The 19,531-nt window shown below is 41.3% G+C and overlaps 2 protein-coding genes across 10 annotated transcripts in view; one reads left to right on the forward strand and one right to left on the reverse strand.

Annotated features, from left to right (window-relative positions):
• Nucleotides 1-7,485, forward strand: part of LOC127451390 (histone acetyltransferase p300-like) — a 51,973-nt gene extending 44,488 nt beyond the window's left edge. For 8 of the 9 annotated variants that reach the window (XM_051716064.1, XM_051716067.1, XM_051716068.1 and 5 more), the window contains exons 25-31: nucleotides 236-382; nucleotides 500-779; nucleotides 2,185-2,352; nucleotides 2,613-2,774; nucleotides 2,863-3,144; nucleotides 3,268-5,159; nucleotides 5,206-7,485. In XM_051716064.1, coding sequence (XP_051572024.1) covers nucleotides 236-382; nucleotides 500-779; nucleotides 2,185-2,352; nucleotides 2,613-2,774; nucleotides 2,863-3,144; nucleotides 3,268-5,159; nucleotides 5,206-6,271 — 3,997 coding nt within the window. In that variant the 3' untranslated portion in view covers nucleotides 6,272-7,485. The remainder of the gene's footprint in view (nucleotides 1-235; nucleotides 383-499; nucleotides 780-2,184; nucleotides 2,353-2,612; nucleotides 2,775-2,862; nucleotides 3,145-3,267; nucleotides 5,160-5,205) is intronic. The other variant, XM_051716069.1, reaches the window with a different exon arrangement.
• Nucleotides 7,486-10,909: 3,424 nt separating this feature from the next.
• LOC127451408 (chromobox protein homolog 8-like) lies at nucleotides 10,910-19,285 on the reverse strand. Its single transcript, XM_051716109.1, has 6 exons — nucleotides 19,038-19,285; nucleotides 17,653-17,696; nucleotides 16,361-16,426; nucleotides 16,179-16,245; nucleotides 15,070-15,385; nucleotides 10,910-12,445 (listed from the first exon to the last, which is right to left on the reverse strand). Exons 1-6 carry the CDS (start codon nucleotides 19,110-19,112, stop codon nucleotides 11,820-11,822), a joined length of 1,194 nt encoding a protein of 397 aa, XP_051572069.1. The 5' UTR covers nucleotides 19,113-19,285; the 3' UTR covers nucleotides 10,910-11,819.
• Nucleotides 19,286-19,531: the final 246 nt, after the last annotated feature.

Here is a 19,531-nt window from a genome sequence, read left to right on the forward strand (position 1 = left end):
CACAGCGCTAACACAAAATGAATTGATAATGAAATTGGCCCAACCAGTAGTGTGGGTGTGGGACTATCTGTTTGCACAACCAATGCTAGTGGCACAGAAATCACACACTTAATCAGTTTAAAATTCCTGAGTTTGTAAATGTCCTTATTCTTTTAATGCAATGCCAGTTCTTTTGTGAGAAAACAATTTTAATGGCCAACAGTAAAAGATCCAAAAACTGACTGACTTTTCATAGGTTTGTAGACAGCGGTGAGATGTGCGAGTCGTTCCCATACAGGACAAAAGCTCTGTTTGCATTTGAGGAGATAGACGGAACAGATGTCTGCTTCTTTGGAATGCATGTTCAGGAATATGGCTCTGACTGCCCTCTGCCCAATCAAAGGTTAGAAAAAATAGCAACACCGAAGTTGCTCACTTCATCTTTAATGCCAGGTGTAAACTGAGTCAAAAGGTTTTGAGAAACATTACTAACATAGCAATTTCCTGTCTCTCCATGCAGACGTGTGTACATCTCCTACCTAGACAGTGTCCACTTTTTCCAGCCTCGTCACCTGAGAACAGGAGTCTATCATGAGATCCTCATTGGATACCTGGAGTATGTAAAAAGAATGGGCTATGTCACTGGCCACATATGGGCTTGCCCACCCAGTGAAGGAGACGACTACATCTTCCATTGCCACCCGTCGGACCAAAAGATTCCAAAACCCAAACGCTTACAAGAGTGGTACAAGAAAATGCTTGACAAAGCAGTTGCTGAGAGAATTATACATGACTACAAGGTACTGCCATGACTGAAAAAGATTCTTGATTTTACTTTCTAAAGTTTAAAATATTTTAAAAAAAATTCCCTGACATCTTATTAATTATATAATCTTTTGAAATAGAGGAACCCTAATTTTGCAAGACAATAGTTGAATTGTTGTTTGAACCAAGAATCAATACATTTGAAATGGAAAGTTTGAACTGATTCACACAAATTAATTAAACCTTACAACCTTTTGCAATTTTTTTTATACTAATTTTTAAATTGCAGACACTATTAAAACAATCTCTGTCTTAATGCTCACATACTCATAAATCGCAACACAAAGAGGGATCGTGAAATTAGTCTAATGACACGCTCTAATGGACAAGTAAAAGCTTATTAAAATCTGTCTATTCACTGTATTGCTGAATTTTATATTTCCAGCAAAATCATTGCAGATTTATTGTGAATATTAAATATATCACGATATGGCTACAAAAGGTATATCTTGATATTTTTCAGCCTATTGACTATATTCGTAATTCATCTAGATAATTATGTATTTGTTCTGAAATGGCTTGTGATTTTTTTTTTATTGGAGGAACCATAATTTTATCCAAACGGCCATTGTGTTCAAGTGGATTCAATATTTTAAAGGCACTGAATAAAAATCTGTTTAAAGATAATGAGGGCATGGTTCCCAGTTTTCACTAAATGAACATGAGAGAATTAGATTTAATTATTGTTCACTTTTATATTTATATTTTATATTCAATGATATATAGTAGCTTAATAAAAATTTACCTTCATACTTGAACGTTTTTTGTGAATGACCAAGGTATTGCATAATACTAAATTATTACTGTCAAGTTTATTTATATAATATAATACTGAATTAACATTATTATTTTGAGGATTAGATTTGTTGTATTTGTAGTAATATATTTCTGTCATATTTACTTCACCTAGAGCTTTTATTTTGACACTGAAGGTAAAGCAGTGTTTGTTTGACAATTTACAATGTTCCGCATCTTGTTTACTACTTTACTGCTAAACCTGCAGTACAATGATTTCACAATACACGTGAACTGCTCTAAAAGTGCTAAAAACACAAGCCCATGAGCCCCACGCGTGCACAGAACAGTGCGTCGCCCGATTATTCTGAAGCACATACCGATCATGTTGGTCTTTAATCGCATTCTTTTGGTCATAATCACATATAAAATAAAAAGCACATTAAAATCATTCAGATATTCACGATGTTGCTTAATTTGATATCATCAGCTAAATCATTGTGACTGTTTCGGGAATATATTGCCCAGCCCTAGTACCTATAGTCTTTTCCCTTTTAAAGTCTAAAATATTTCACGTTTCTAGTCGTGTTTTGCCAGTTAAATTTGAAGTCCCTTTAATAACTCCTCTCTTTTTTCCTTACCCAGGACATTTTTAAGCAGGCAACAGAGGACCGACTGACCAGTGCGAAGGAGCTCCCATATTTTGAGGGTGATTTTTGGCCTAATGTGTTGGAGGAGAGCATTAAAGAGCTACAACAGGAAGAGGAAGAACGGAAGAGAGAGGAGAACAACACCTCTAGTGAAAGCATTGATGTATGTGAAAGTTTGTGGAAGCATCACTCATACACTCAAAATCGAAGGAAATCTTTTATTCTGTATAATTCTATCAAAATACTAGGTTCCTATTCTGCTGTCTAAATAATCCTACCATAGGCAAACTGGGGAACCTGTATAAAAATGTTAAGCACATCCTTGGGCTTTTTAGGTAATGACTGTCCTCCCTAATGTTTGATACGAGGTAGAATTCATTCCAGTGCAGCTACTTCAATCAAAATATTTTCTTGGCCATTTAGGTGGCCAATGGTGACAGCAAGACTGCCAAAAAGAAGAACAGCAAGAAGACTAGTAAGAACAAGAGCAGCTTGAGCCGAGCCAATAAAAAGAAACCAGGCATGCCAAATGTCTCCAATGATCTGTCCCAGAAACTCTATGCCACCATGGAGAAACACAAAGAGGTATGTAGCTCCCTAAACTATTTAAACCCTTTGCAATTTATGTTTTTGGTCTGACTTCACATGCATTGACACTGTGCTTAATTTCAAGGTCTTCTTTGTCATCCGTCTCATCGCTGGCCCCACAGCCAATTCCCTTCCGCCCATTTGTGACTCTGACCCCTTGATGGCCTGTGATCTGATGGACGGGCGAGACGCTTTCCTAACACTGGCTCGAGACAAGCACCTTGAATTCAGCTCTCTGCGACGGGCAAAATGGAGCTCCATGTGTATGCTAGTAGAACTGCACAATCAGAGCCAAGACCGCTTTGTCTACACCTGCAATGAATGCAAGCACCATGTCGAGACCAGGTTCCACTGCACCGTTTGTGAGGTAAGAAACCGTGGCAGGTGGGATGGTATACTTGAAACTGTGGTGAAAAATATGATGCAGTAAAGGTAGTATTTTGTTAGAATTCTAAAACACTTTTGAAATTCTTTCTATCTCCTTTTGTAGGATTATGATCTCTGTATAACTTGCTACAACACTAAAGGCCATGAGCACAAGATGGAGAAACTTGGTCTTGGTCTTGATGACGAGAGCAACAGTCAAGCTGTAGCCTCCACTCAGAACCCTGGCGACTCACGACGTCTCAGTATCCAGCGCTGCATCCAGTCACTGGTGCATGCGTGCCAGTGCCGCAATGCCAACTGCTCTCTGCCGTCCTGCCAGAAGATGAAGAGAGTGGTTCAACACACCAAGGGCTGCAAGCGCAAGACCAATGGTGGATGTCCCATCTGCAAGCAACTCATTGCACTGTGCTGCTATCATGCCAAGCACTGCCAGGAAAACAAGTGCCCTGTGCCATTCTGTCTCAACATCAAGCACAAGCTTCGTCAGCAGCAGCTGCAGCACAGGCTACAACAAGCGCAAATGCTGCGTAGACGTATGGCCACCATGCAGCGAGTAGGGCAGCCACCTCCATGTGGAGGTGGGCCTCCTGGAGGTCTTCCATCACCAGGAAACAATGGAGCCACAGGTCCTAGCACTCCTATGTCTGTTGGTACACAGCCTGCAACCCCTCAGACACCCACACAGTTGACACCAAACCATCCATCTATGCCACAGCCTGGTGTGGGTGGAGTCCCAGCTGGAACGCCTCAGCAGCCTCCACATCATCCCGTCCACCAGTTTCAGCAGATGGGAGGTGCAAGTGGAATGATGACCTCACCACAACAGCAAATGGTTCCTCAGCAGCAGACAGGACAACTGCCCCATCCCCACCCTCAATATGGTCCCCGTCCCACTGGTCCTTCCCCCAATCCACAGTCCCAGGGTAAACCAGGCCTTGGCCCTGCAACTCCTCCTCAACTCCCCAGCAACCCAGGCACAGCTCCTTTGTCTCAGCAACAGCAACCCACAGGTCCTCCGGCTGCTGCTGTGGAGATTGCCATGAAGATCCAGCAAGTGGCAGATGCACAGCGAAAGATGGCACAGGTTCAGTTGCTACAAAGACAGGCTGCACAAGCTGGCATGATGCCACAGCACCATCAGCAGCCACAGGGACAGATAGGAGTAGCCCACCCTGGGATGGGCATGGTAGGGGCGCCAGGCTTAGGCCTGCAGGCACAACCATCAGTGAACAGGGTGCAGATGGAACAGCAGCAACAGCAAGGACCTCAGGGAATGATGGTGGGAGCTGGGCCCATGCAGCAGCAGTCTCAGCAGGCAGGTGTGCAAGGCCAGATGCAGCCACAAATGCAGCTACAGCAGCAGAGAATGAACCCACCACTCCAGCCTCAGCAGCCACAGTGGGCAGGGCAGGGCATGCCACCCCAGCAGAGGCCTGCAATGATGGGTCAGCCAGGAATGGTTGCGATACAGCCCCAATCACAGCAGCAACAACCACAACCAATGCTTCAGCAGCAACCACAAATACCTAATCAAAATGCCTTGATGAGTATGGTGCAGGCTGGTCTACAGAGTTGTGTAGCAAGTGGGGCGGCAGGGAGCAATCTGCCACAGGGAGCCTTGCAGGAACTTTTGCGGACACTGCGATCTCCCAGTTCTCCTCTCCAGCAGCAGCAAGTCCTTAACATTCTTCGCTCTAACCCACAACTTATGGCAGCATTTATCAAGCAACGGGTTCACAAGTATAAAGGAGGCACAGGTGGCCCTGCTGGACCACAGGGAGGGCCAGGATCTTTGGGAGGCCAACCAGTTGGAGTCAATCCTGGGGCACCTCAGCCTGGCATGCACCTTGGACAGGGTGTTAACATGCAGAGCCAACTTTCTCAGCTTCAACAGCAGCAGCAAATGCAGCAGCAGCAACAAATGCAACAGCAGCAGCAGCAGCAACAAATGCAACAGCAGCAGCAGCAGCAACAAATGCAACAGCAGCAGCAGCAGCAACAAATGCAGCAGCAGCAACAAATGCAACAGCAGCAGCAGCAGACAAATGCAACAGCAGCAGCAGCAGCAAATGCAGCAGCAAAGGCAACAGCAGCAGCAAATACAACAGCAGCAGCAGCAAATACAACAACGGCCCCGACTGCAGCAACAGCAAGTTGCTACCTTACAGCAGCAGCAGCAACAACAACAGCAAGGAATGCAGAGCCAGGGGGCTCCAAACATGGCCAACCTGAACCCACAGTTCAGAGATCAGGTAATAAGACGGCAACAGCACCTACAATTTCAGCAGCAGCAACAGCAACAACAGCGTCAGATGGCCAACCATGCCGGGATTCAGCAGCAGCAAGGTTACATGGGTCAGCAGGGTAGCATGCAAGTACCCTCAGGAGGCCAGCCACTACCAGGGGGACAACCTGGCCCACAGCAGAATTTTACAGGCAACCCTACGCAACAGCAAGCTGCAGCTGTCTTGCAACAGAGGCTTCAACAGCAACACCATCTACAGATGCAGCAGAATATGGCATCGCAAGGTCCCGACATGGGCCCTGGAGGAGGAGGTCCGCAGCCCATGCAGGGAGGTCCCGGGCCTCAGACAACACAGGCATTATTGCAGCAGGCCTTGCATCAGCGTATGCTTCAACAGCAGCAACACCTCAGCAGCACCTCACCGGCACAACAGAACAACCCCATGAGCCCGCAGCAACAGATGTCTCAGTCGCCCCACCTTCAGAGCCAACAGCACCAGTCCTCCCTCAGCAATCAGGTCTGTTCACCTCAGCCCTCCCCACGACCCCAGTCCCAGCCACCACACTCGAGTCCATCCCCACGGCTGCAACCACAGCCCTCACCTCACCACATCTCACCTCAGACAGGTTCTCCACATCCCAGTCACATACAGCAGCACCACTCTGGCATGGCTCCACCGCCTCCTCCCCAACAGCCACAGCACAACTCTAAGGACCCAGGCGTGTTTGGGGCAGATCAGAACGCCATGCTGTCTCAGCTTGGTGGCATGGTGGGACTCCACGGACCCGGAGCTAATGATATACTGCCCTCAAGTGGCCAAGACCTTGGCATTAACATGAATCATAACCCTTTAGACATATAGTTATTACACAATTCACAAAACCTCACAAGAGACAGTGTTAGTTTTTTTATACTACAGGGATGAATTATTAGTGTTTTCAGTATAAATGAATTGAAAGTGGACCCTCCACGAGAGACAAATAAGTATGGGGGTGAAAGAAGTAATGGTAGTTTTTGTTTTTATTTTATTTTTTTTACCTTTGCCAGTTGTGTACAAAGAATTGTTTCTCAGCCTCAGATAACAAACCACAAGTAATATTTTCGATGTCAGGTCCAGGGGAGTACTTACCTTTTTCAAGAGATATTTTTTAAGATTTTAAAAGTGGTATAAAGTTAAAGCGCAAATGATTTAATTCTAAGGACTTTTTAAATATTATCTCACGGCGTACCAGTCTCTGTTACATGTTTTACAGAGCGATGTGGAACATTTCAAACATTGTTGTGATTCCTATATTGTTACTATAATTATTCATACAAACATCATGCATATCTTCCTTGTAAATTTTGAGTTTTGCATTTTATTTATTCTAGCATTTTCATTCGTCATCATGATGGATTTTGTTCATGTGTGTTCCCAGAGACTGCTACAGTTCACATAGAATATATTTTTGTTGATACCTATTAAAATGGGGATCTATTCCTTTACTTAAGCTGGAGATTTAGGTTATTGAGTATAATATAAATTACAGTGTTGGGGGATTGGGTTATGGTGTGTGCGCTGCTGCCCAGTGGATCTTATTTCATGCCATATTGGAAATGTCTAACCATTGGACATCACCGTTTTTGAAAACAGGACAAGTTCTTGGACGCACACACCAACCCTCAGAATGTGTGTGCACTCCTTTTTAAGACTTACTGGATAGTGGTGGTGTATCTCTACAGGTTGGACGAGAGAAAGTTGTGTGTGTGTGTGTGTGTGTGTGTGTGTGTGTGCGTGCGTGCGACCATGTGGATGTGGTGCTGGAGTTTATCTGCTCATGCCAATGTCCTATTGAGCAGCATTTCACATATGAACTAAATGACTGTGAAACAATTGAGAAGGAGATTGTGCCACTGATTTCACTTTGTTTTCGTACTTCTCTCTCCAGTTCTGCTCCTAATTGTCCTCCACTTCCAGAATTTTGTTTGCTCTGAACTTTGGGACTTTCATTTGAATATTTTGTACTGTACAAAGGAAACACAAACTGTGGACTTCATACTTTTTTTTTTTTTTTAATAAAATGAAGCTAAATTTCATTTATTTGTCCTTTTAATTGAACTTTTTTATGTTGAACCTTTCATTTTCAGAAATACACTTGTTTTTGGCTAGGAAAGGGTCATTTGAAAATTACAATTTGTAATGTAATTTGTTGTAATTGCTTGTTTTTAACCACTTGGCTTATGTGCTTTGATCTTCATCTCTTCATTTGGCAGATACTCTAAATTTTGGCAGAATGGTTTTGAGTTTGGTTGGCTAAATGTGTGTTAATAAGAGCTGTTAGACTGGTCATAGTTGACTCATCAGGCAGCTGTCAAAACTGGTTGACGTTTAGCCCAATGCTCGGGCCGAGTGGTTCTGAGCACAGTGAGTAACGATTCCAGTAGCATTTCCACTTGAGCATGTTTCGGTATGATTACAAAATGTTACTGGCCCGGACTTCTCAGCATGGTCAGCTCACCATACTCGGGACAGAGAACAGTTGCAGTGGAGATACTTTAGCAACCTGGCGACTCACGACTGGCTGCTTGCTCAGTCAGTCCATTCTAATCCATAATGAAGGATCACAATTGAAAAAGGAACCGGGCCATTGAGCCAGAATTGGTACGGAACTAGAACCATTCGGCCCGATCAGGGGTGCAACTACACATTTGTTGAGGGGTATGCAACATCAGTGTTGGTCGACCACACCAAATACACACACTACAACACAGATACATTTTTTTTTTTTTAAAACATTGGCAAATTACTTGGCCTTTGGAGCCCTTTTAACTTTATATTAAATAGTCATGTGAAGGTGACAAAAAAATTTGACACCTAGAATGGAACCATTATTAACTGCTTAGAAATGTAACAAATATTACAATTTGGAACACAAAATTTTATTATATATATATTTTTTTAAATCAAGAATTCAATAAAAAAGCCAATTACTTAATTCGAACATTTATATTTAGAATTTTTATATGAACAGTCATGTACATAACAATGAAATTGTTTCGTTATTAAAAAAAATATATTAATAAAATTTTATCTGCATCCTTATTTTCCATCAAAACAGAAAAGGAAAGAAAATAAAGAAGCTTAATTGTTCAACATGATTGCTTCTGAAGCAAGCCTCTCCATCACATATTTCTTTGCCCAATCTTTTGGATTTAGTCAATAATTGATCCAGGTGGGGGCCTGGGTTGCTCAGCGAGTATTGATGTTGACTACCACCCCTGAAGTCGCAAGTTTGAATCCAGGGTGTGCTGAGTGACTCCAGCCCGGTCTCCTAAGCAACCAAATTGGCCTGGTTGCTAGGGAGGGTACAGTCACATGGGGTAACTTCCTCGTGGTCGCGATTAAGTGGTTTGCTCTCAATGGGGCGCGTAGTAAGTTGTGCGTGGATCGTGGAGAGTAGCATGAGCCTCCACATGCTGGGAGTTTCCACGGTGTCATGCACAACAAGCCACGTGATAAGATGTGCGGATTGAGGGTCTCAGAAGCGGAGGCAACTGAGACTTGTCCACCGCCACCCGGATTGAGGTGAGTAACCGCGCCACCACGAGGACCTAGTAAGTAGTAGGAATTGGGTATTCCAAAATTGGGGAGAAAAAGGGGATAAAAATGATAATAATAATAATAATTGATCCAGGTGTTGTTTAATAATTCCTGAGGTAATTTACTCACAACACATCTAATGGTTTGTCACGTCATGTTTGATAGCGAGACAACAACAGGCGAAAGTAGGAAAGCACAGCAACATTAGTAATGGTTAGTAAGAGGAGGCCAAGTATAGATTGGACATGTCGGAGGGTCAGTTAGGTTTTTTAACAAGCTTTCTCTCTAAATGTAAGGGATTGAATGCCCATTCACACACATATGGCGCCTTTTTGCATAACCGAGACAGAAAAGATACTCGGAAATGAACATATTTATATTAGCAAGCCATCTGTACCTCTCGGCATTGTTAAATGTCGGTTAATTTCAAGACTTTTTTCAAGATATTCAGTGATAAGTTACGCATACCAGTCTCTCTTTATCCACTTGGGCATTGTTTTCTTTATTTTAGTTTTTCTGTTCTGCAGCTCAGACCAGAACGCATCCCCCCTCTGACCATTTTTTGTCATGTGACAGTCAGAACAACATTGGTAGACAGAAGGTGAGCAGTAGCTATGAATAAATTGATAAAAAAAAAATTTTTTGTAAAAAAAAAAAAATGCATATTTGAACACATTTAAAATGCTAAGAAAATTTTAAGTTCAATAAAATTAAATCAAATAAAAGTGAATTAAAATACATCCTTTGATTATTGTTTAAAATTGTGCTTTGTATGGCATTAGAGGAGATTTAAAAAGTATGATTTTGGTGCCCCCCTCGTGTGGCGCCCCATGCGTTGTATATGTTGCATACCCCATTTTGCGCCCCTGGGCCCGATAGTGGAAAGCGCCAATAGTTGACCATTACCTGCTTTGACTAACCGGAGAATACTAACCTACTTATTTTGCAATAATGACCAGCTCACTACAATATCTCTCTTATTACATGACTACTTAACAAAGAAAATAAATATTAATTTGAGCTGATTTTTTTTCTGACAGACAATTATGACCATTTGCATGACAAAATTATTATATAATCAATGAAGAAAGCCTACATTGATGTCTCCTATCTCTGTGTAGGAAGGTGGTTGCCTGGGACAAAAGTCAATTATACAGTTTAGTGAACAAAAATATTTGACAGCAGAATGCAGTGATTGACCAATCAGAATAAAATATTTCAGAGCGTGTAATAAGGATATATTTACCTTCATTCTAGTTGGGCAGCACCTGTACTGGATTTGTGGCTGACTGGAATTTATTTTTAATTTTATAATTATTATTATTATTTTTGGCTTAAAGGTGCACTCAGTAATAACTCCTAAAGACATGAATTGTAATTTTGCAATATATGTAGGAAATCATGACCACTCACATTAAAATGAAGACTTCAGTCATATCAGTAACCTTATAAAAGCTGTTTTATTCTACATGGAGAGTGTCCGCACATGGGGGCTGCCATGTTAGAATCACATGACCAGCAGAATACAACTCGCTTAATCTCAGTAACCCTCCTGTTATTTGACACTTTCACTCACTGATTAAAGTAATCATGGCTGACTGTGAATACTAAATTTCTACAATGGCATCTGACACTGAAAACTATTAATTTTAAATGATGCTGCATCCAAGCCACTAGGTGTCAGTGTAAGTCCAAGATGACACTAAGACAAACGTCACTGAGTGCACCTTTAAGTGGCAGAAAAATTGGTAATTATAAAAGAACCAGCAGGAACTTGGTTTGAGTTCACATCTCATAGTTCCAGTGGTCATCAGTGGTTAATATGTGACAATATATTGATCCATTATTTAAAATATTGCCTACTCTCAGGACCTGCTGTCATTTCTGGAACTCACAAATGAATGACAAAATGAACTGAAGTCACCCACAAAAAATTTTCAATTTTATTTACTGTACATACAAGCAAAAAAGTGTAGTTGTCACAGGTGAGGAACAACAGAGATGACAAGCGATGTTCAACTATCACCACATGACCCAAACATGTAATTTAGGCTCGGCTTTGATTTCTGCCATGCTAAAAGCAACACCTAAAGCACATGTGTTCAGATGAACAGGTTCTACCCCTACAAAAGCGTTAACTGTAGCAGTTGTGAATGTAAACCAATACTGTCTCTAAAAATACACAAAGGCCTCAGAACAGAGTGAACAGAGCTCGGCTCAGATACGGAAGCAAAGCCAGGTGCCCTTTCCTTTTCCCACCTGGTTGGTTACAGGACAAAAGAAGCTTTGTAACAGTAGTTTTGTCAGAACTTAAATAGATAAGTCATTTACTCACATATCACTGTCATTGTATGGAAGAAGATGCAATGAAAGTGAATGGTGACTGAGACTGTCATGTCAGTCCCTAACTTTCTACCTAACATCTCTCCTTTTTTTTTTTTTTTTTTGTGTGTGTTCCATGGAAGAAAGGTTTATTTTTGGGTGAACTATCCCTTTAAAATGAATTCTTCTCACTGTTATTGCAATGACTGCTGCGGATGGAAAGTGTAGCGGTTCAGACATGTATATTTTCATTACATGCTTTAAAAGTCTTCGATTAAAGCATTACTGAATATACTCAGAAATGTCGTCCTTCAATGATTGTTTGATCACAATGACACAAGGACAAACTTAAAGAAGAATAAAAAAACCTTTTAGTTCTCCTTACCTTGCTTAGAAAGACAATATCTGCTTCACTACTGCAAATTGTATTATTCAGAAGACACTTGGTCCTGACTAGTTACAGAAGTTACAGAAAACTATTGTAATGTTCTTGTGTTCCTTTGTCGACTTACACCGTAAGACCATAGCCACTGAAAAAGCCATCTGCACTAACGGCCTCTTTAAAGGTAATGGTCAAGGAATCAATAGTCACCTCAGTTACAATTACCTTCCCAGGATGCGCTGTGGATGTGGAGAGAGCCTGTGATTGGTCAGTTTGGACCTGTAATGTTGTGCATTCTGCTGTGACATCAACATTCATTTCTTCCTTGTCTTTATCTTTGGTCTCTGAACTGTCTAACTGACCTTCTTTGACCTGGTTCTGTCCACATCTAGCACTCAAATGTACCTCAATAACCGAAGGTCTGTTCTGTATTTTGTCAAATATAACTTCCTCATTAGTTTCTTTTTTGGTGCTGTTTTGCAGTGGCTGGTCAGTGTTTGTTGTGTCATGTAATACTCGTACAGAGTCTTCATCCCCTGTGTTGTTTGTGTCTGACTTGTTATTTTGTGTGTTTGTGATTGGACTGTTTTCTGGTCTTTCTGTTGCTCCTAAAACTAGACCTATCATGAGGCAGGTATCCTCACATGGCTTCTCAGCGTAGTCAAAAATGGAAGAGCAGTTCTCAGTTTCCTGGGCAGTAAATACAGGTTCCTGTTCTGTAGAAGAGTTGTAGCCTTCAGACATCTCATTTCCTGACAAAGACAAAAAACAAAAAAAAAAAACTCACAATAAGGAATCTTTTGCATACAAGTGATTATTTACACACACTTGTGTCAGTCCAAATAGCTATGACTTTCTTCTGTGGAACACTACAGGAGATATTTTGCATAACTTCTTGGTCTCTCTTTTTCTTACAATGAAAGTGAATGGTGATGGGGCTGTCAAGCTCTAAAAATGCACATAAATGCACAATAAAAGTAGTCTACAACGTATGTGCTATTTTTACATTAAACCTGGTGTGACGCATCTTAAAGCAACAAGTTTGAATGTACGCAAAAGAGATTTGTGGGCTACGGCAGTGGGGAAGATTTTCAGTGAATAACAATTTAAATTTCAGCTATTTTATGGCTTCAGAAGACTTTTTTTTGTTAATGTTTTGAGCTTGACAGCTCTTAAAGAAAAACTAGGGAATTTATTTTCTGATATAGTTTTACGTCCCCTTACAAAAAGTTTACCCAATCCTTATGAAAATTAACCATGGTTTTACTTGAGTAACCATAGTTGAACTATGGTGTTGGTAAGGTTAATTTGTATTTTATGGTTAATTTTTTGTAAACAAAGCTAATGCGAGGGAACCCAAAATGATCACGAGAATATCCAAAACAGTTTGTGAGGAAACGCAAAACTATTTCATAAAATAAATTCCCTCCCTGCCCTTTAAAGTTCACCCAAAAATGAAAATTCTCTCATAATTTACTCACCCTAATGCCATCCCAGATGTGAATAACTTTCTTTCTTCTGCTGAACACTAACAAAGATTTTTAGAAGAATATTTCAGTTCTGTAGGTCCTCACAATGCAAGTGAATGGTGACCAGAACTTTGAAGGTCCAAAAAGCACATAAAGGCAGCATAAAAGTAATCCATATGACTCCAGTTGTTTAATCCGTGTCTTCAGAAGTAATATGATATGTGTGGGTGAAATACAGATCAATATTTAAGTCCTTTTTTACTATAAATACTTCTCCCTGCCCAATAGGTGGCAATATGCACAAAGAATACAAATCACCAAAAACAAAAGAGAAGAATGTGAAAGTGGAGATTTATAGTAAAAAAAGACTTAAATATTGATCTGTTTCTCACCCACACCAATCATATCACTTCTGAAGATATTAATTTAACCACTGGAGTCAGCATACTTTTATGCTGCCTTTATGTGATTTTTGGACCTTCAAAGTTCTGCTCACCATTCACTTGCATGGTATGGACCTACAGAGCTGAGATATTTTTCTAAAACTCTTCATTTGTGTTCAGCAAATTGATGTCAAACCACGAAGAGGCAAGCACAAAACACTTGCGCACTATGGATAAGCTAGTAAAAATGATAATGTTGGTTAAGATGTTTACATGCAATGCAAAATCAGGGTTTAATGCAAAAATCTACCCGAGTCAATAGGTTTATTCTTAAGCGGTTTATGCCCGTTCACTGATAAAGGAAAGCCATTACATGCGTTTACATGAACACATGTTGTTGTCTTATTACGCATAATCGTAATAAACCATACATCATCATATGGTCTCTGTTTAAACACTATAAAAATATAATATATAAAAATATAAAAATACCCCCCCGGCAGGTCATCCCTGCCTCTTCGGACCTGGGAGGGTGACAAGGGGAGGGAAAAACAACAACAACAAAAAAACGAGAGGGAAAGGCCAACATGGAGTGACAGCGGGAGAGAGAGAGGAGAGAGCGAGAAAAAAAAACGTACTCGATGGTTCTCCGATACGCCATAGCCTGGTCCTCGGCCACTCCTCCACCCTCTAGTGGATGACAGCCACGCCTCCCCGGGCGGATTGGAGGCAGTCCTCCAGCCCCTGGCGGACGGGAAGCCCCACCGCATTTTCGGTGGACGGTAGGGGTCTCCCCCGCCCCTGGTAGCGGTTCTCCCGCTCCAGACGGTCGGCCAGGAGCCCCTCTCCGCTCGCGGTTGGCGGTCCTCTCTTGACCCCGCCGCATGTTAGTGGCCAGTAGGGGTCTCCTCCGCCCCTGGCAGCGTAGGGGTCTCCTCCGCCCCTGGCAGCGGCCCTGACCGCTCCAGGCGGTCGGCTAGGAGCCCCTCCTCCCATCGCGGTTGGCGGCTGTTCCTCCGCTCTCAGGCAGCCGGGCTCCTCCGTCCCCCGGCAGATGGCCACGGCTGCTCCGTTGGGGTGGATGGTAGTGGTGAGGACTCTACTATGGCGCATCCCTCCTCCTTCCTGGGTTTCGGCACCAGTGTAACAAAGTTCAATGGAAAGGAGGAGGAGAGAACTGGCTTGACAATATAAATAATCTTTTAATAAAACAAAAAGACACAAACATAAACACATGCAGGGCAGCTGTTCGTAACTCTCTCTCCCTCGAACTGCCGCCTCCGGTCGCCTTTATCCCTCTCGAGGGCTTGATTAGCCTGATTAGGGGCCGGGTGTGCAGCATCACGACCTGGCCCCGCCCTACTCCCTGCCACACACATGTTAACCTGTTGTCGTTGTGATTCAGAAATTGTATAATATGGTTTCCCTAACAATATTTTTCAGAATGGCCCCCATGACCCCTGAATATGCTACATGCAGAGTATCTTAGCAACAGTTGTCATACTGATGTGATGCAACACCTACCACTTGGAATGTCTTGGTGCTCGTTCGTGTTCTCTTCATTTTCCCACATCTTCTGCCTCTTATTCGTCTGCTCCTCTTCCTCGTCTCCACCCCACTCTTTCTCTTTAGAGTCTTTTGAAGGAACTGGACTTCTTCGTTGCTGGGATGGTTTGATGTCATCTCGGAGTTTGGACCTGCACAGCCTATTCTTACGTTTCATTATGCGACGAAAGCCGATTTCTGTCCCCTGCATGGAACGGGTGAGTGACAGGCGGATTCTAGGGACGGCCTTTTCTGGAACCTTGTGGGCACTTCGTAGGTCCATAGGATAGAGGTTCTGTAAGGGGGTTGAAGTTATGCTGTTTATCAGAAGATACCAATATTGGTCAGGCCACAAGTTGTTTCTAAAATACTGAAGTGTCTTCACAACTGTTGCAGTTGATCGTGCAACTCTAGAAGGCTCTGTTGATGTGCTTACAGAGGACTGCTGTGGACCATTCCAGGAGGAAAGAGTCAGCCCGCTGTGGATGCTATGCCAAATTTGGACACTGAAGCCAATAATGGACAAACACATTCAGACTAAAATTCCCAAAGCATTCTGGATTCACTGCAGCAGTTTTGGGACACATCAGCACATCAGATATTAAATGTGCACTCAGTCATTTTTTTGTTTAAGTTACGCTGGCTGATATTTCATTCAACTTGGACTTATACTGACCGCTATTGGTGTGAATGTAAAATTAAACAAAAGAAAAAGTTTTAAGTTATTGATGCCACTGTAGAAATGTGCTAGTCTCAGTTAGCAATTATTAATTTATTCAGTGAGTGAAAGGGAGGTGACCGAGATAAACTGAGTAGTTTTTGGGTGGTGATTGTCTGGTCATGTGATCTCAACATGTTGGCCCCCATGAGGCCCCCCCTTAACTTTTTAAAATGCATCTCAAAACACCTGCTTTTTTTAGCGCAAGAAGCATTAGCATTTAACGGCCCCCTACGGCTTCAAACTTTGTCTTGAAAAAATAATTCCAAGAGCATTTGTGCATTGTGCATTACAGTTCATAATATCCACTTTAATATCATATGAACTGCTACTGGACATCAAAAAATAAAAAAATGGAAACATAACATACCCGCAAGATAACTCGACGGGGTCTCAGGCCTTTCCTCTTATAAGCCAATGCTCTATCCTTCTCCTCTCTGTTAAATAGAAAGAGAGAGATGTAAAGAAATAGAGAGAAGGAAACATAGAGAACATCCCTCTGCTTCTATTCATTTCCAGTCAATAACCGGTGGTCCCCAGAGATAGACTTACTTTTCTTCATAGGCAAGGACAAGACGAGGGTCCAATATGTTGTCTTCTGGCTCCCAGGTGCTGTATCTGAAATTCACACAGATAATCCCAAATAGGTCATTGATCTGGCACACTTTCAACACAATTTCAAGCGTAGATGATTTTTTTTTTATTTGATTGCTATAGATTAAATCTCACAGTGTGCAGCAATTTTCATTTAATAATGGTTTTATGAATAGTTTGAGGATACTTTTATTTGCTTTCCAACTAAAAAGTTTTATAAACTGTAAAAAACTATTCTTGTGGAACATGTCACGAATAAAAAGAAAGAAAGAAAGAAATCTAAATATTATTTTCATAACAATGAAGCACGTCTCAACTAAATGCAAAAATGCAAAAGCAATAAGGATATACTGTAGAGACTACAATATTAGTATATTATGAACTTTTAATTTTGCATTTGCTACAATGTACTTATTATGTACATACGTGTTGTTGCATTGTACGTACATTTAACCCTTTTAGATCTGAAGGTGTTTTTAATGATTTTTGTTCTTATTTTTCTTTTTTTAAATAATAATAATATGACCAATATATATTTATTAATATAAATATAAATATATTAATTTAATAATATATGAAAAACTTTATTTTTATTAGAAATCTTTATTGGATATTTTCAGGGATGCAAAGATGAGAAAGTCATACAAGATGTAAAATTTCTGTTGATTTGTTGTAAGTGTTTAAGCTTACAGTAACCATAGCAAATGATTTTAATAAGGAAAATGTAGAACATTTTACCAAACAATTTGGGCAAATTAGCTTCAGAAAAGTTGACTTTAACTGAAAGGTGAGTAGTTTGCATCCCTGTAAATATTTATTAGATATTTGATTAGAAATCTTTGTTCTTATTTTTTAAAGATTTCCTGTAATGCAGTACCTGCACTTAATTACATATGCAATTACACTGGTAAACCTACCTCTATCCCTAAATCTAACCCTAAGCCTAACCCTACTCCAACCATTACCCTACTCTTAAACCTATGTGTACATCAACCTCAGCAGCAGCAAATCTGAATCTTGTGAGAATTTTGCAGAATAACATATAAATACACTGTATGTATTATAATGTTAGTACTTAATAGTTAAAGACACCTAATATAAAATACTGTCTTGAAGTAATGAGAATCTAATGATAATAAACACTGAGAATAATTAATCTGTAGGCCTACACTGTGTTGCAGTTATAGGAGGTATTTCGTCTTTTACAAAACAACTAATTTGCATTTTTCTCATTTGATAATAATACTTACTTAGGGGACCACCCTTGCCACTTTAGCAGATATTCCACATTTCCCTGAAACGAGAGAAAAAGAAACAAATTGACAGAAGTAGTTTCACTTTGAAAGCTCAGATGAAGACATACACCTTAAGAAATGTATACAGAACAGAATATAATTTTATATTATAGTACATAATAGTTCAGAATATAATTCTGATCCCAACAAATCAATTACACAGATTTTGCAAAAGCACGCCTGTCTCTTTAAAATGTGAATGCTGGGAGGGTAGTATTTTGACATGGAAGCTGCAGGATGAAAGGCGCTGCGCTCGCATCTGTTCCAGCACGTGATGTTCCAAAAAGGCGAGTTTCAGGAACATTCATGGGATGGAAATAGGTGGAGCCATGGAGACGCGTAAACAACTCACATTGGCTGCATCCGAAAACGTTGGGAGCCGACTTGCTGCCATGCTGCCTTGTCAGTTATTGGCTTAACCAACAGCGATTTTGAATGAATGGAAACAGATCTCAGAACAGTTTTAAAGGCACCTTATCTTCATCCAACCTCCGTATACAGCCTCCAAAGGCAGCATTTTCCAGTTTTCGACCGCAGCCATTGTGCAACGTGTGGAGCGGGTGAGGTCTCCCCCCTCCTTCTTGCTCAAGCGTACAAAACGAAACCCACGTGCAGATGCAGCGTTAGTCATGATCTTAGTCATCATCAACATCACTAGCTATTACTGTGCCTTACGACATCTGGCTTTATTCCTCATACAAAATAATAAATAACACAAACACCTACCAAAGGGATATTTGTTTGCGCGTGCTCTAATAATAATAATAATAATAAGCATGACCTATTTTTATTGACTGCTGTTTAAATATCTTAAACCTTGTTTATTATTCCATTGCATTTAAGTGGTCCAATTATTTTGACAACTGCGCGGATGTTACACACAGGTGCATAATCCTCTTTCCCTCTCCTTGACCCTCGTGAGCGTGTAAATAAACTGCGTAGCCACTAAACGCGGCGGTTTTCCGAGCGAAACGCGCATCTATGGCGATGATGAAGCGCGCTCTGTTCTCACACACCCCTGTCCATCTATCGCATTGGCAATTTCAGCTTGAGATGTTACAAAAATGCACAAACGTAGGAGAATATGTAAAAATAAATAATAAATAAATATACATTAAGTTATGCACAATGCAATGTTTTGCACGCGTAAATTCATGCAACGAAAAAGTTCAGAAATGTTAGGCACGCTTAGATATTAGTCACTCGTGAGTCATTCCTGAACTGGCAAAAGAAGAAAACTGTCATCTCAAAAGGGAAAGTAAACAGTGCGTGTAGAATACATTACAAAATGCATGCGTTAAATGAGCGCAATTATATATGCATGCTTGCATCATTATTACCTTCCTTATCCTCTTCTTCGTAATTGACTCCACAGCAAACACTTGCTCTCCAATTGATACCAGCTCCATGTTCATGAGATTGTCCAGTGCAGAGAACGCAAATAGAGTTTGTCCTTTCTTCCTCTTTCAGGTATGAAATGTCACTATTGCGCGTAATTATAATAACTATTGCGCGTAGAGTCAGGGAGCGCTTTTACTGGCTTAACGGTACTCTTGGTGTAGGTCTGTCGCTGTCCCAGCTCTTTCTGAGTTTTAAAATGTGCGACACATGCACTCTATGGCTTGGCTCGGCGCGTGCACGCTGTACGCGAGTGCGCGCCCACCCACTTCTCCGTCCGTCAGTCCCTTTAGTAGCAGCTGCATCGCGCACGAGTCGCCACAAGAGCACGCGCTCGCCCGAGCAAGGAGCGCGACTGTGTTTGCCAAGAAATGGAAATGAAAGACGGGAAAAGGTGGTCTCTCTGTGTGCGATAAAGGCGTATTAGTGCGATGAG

This window comes from Myxocyprinus asiaticus, chromosome 14 (genome assembly GCF_019703515.2).
Source record: "Myxocyprinus asiaticus isolate MX2 ecotype Aquarium Trade chromosome 14, UBuf_Myxa_2, whole genome shotgun sequence".
NCBI lineage: Eukaryota > Metazoa > Chordata > Actinopteri > Cypriniformes > Catostomidae > Myxocyprinus > Myxocyprinus asiaticus.

What these genes read in the sequence shown, in the direction of transcription:
- LOC127451408 (XM_051716109.1), bottom strand. Translation starts at nt 19,112, where the DNA reads ATGAACATGGAGCTGGTATCAATTGGAGAGCAAGTGTTTGCTGTGGAG. An exon ending in TGGCAAGGGTGGTCCCCTAA is followed by an intron (nt 16,427 to 17,652) that starts GTAAGTATTATT and finishes TGTGAATTTCAG; the next exon opens with ATACAGCACCTGGGAGCCAG. An exon ending in GCACCAAGACATTCCAAGTG is followed by an intron (nt 12,446 to 15,069) that starts GTAGGTGTTGCA and finishes TGTCTTTGTCAG; the next exon opens with GAAATGAGATGTCTGAAGGC.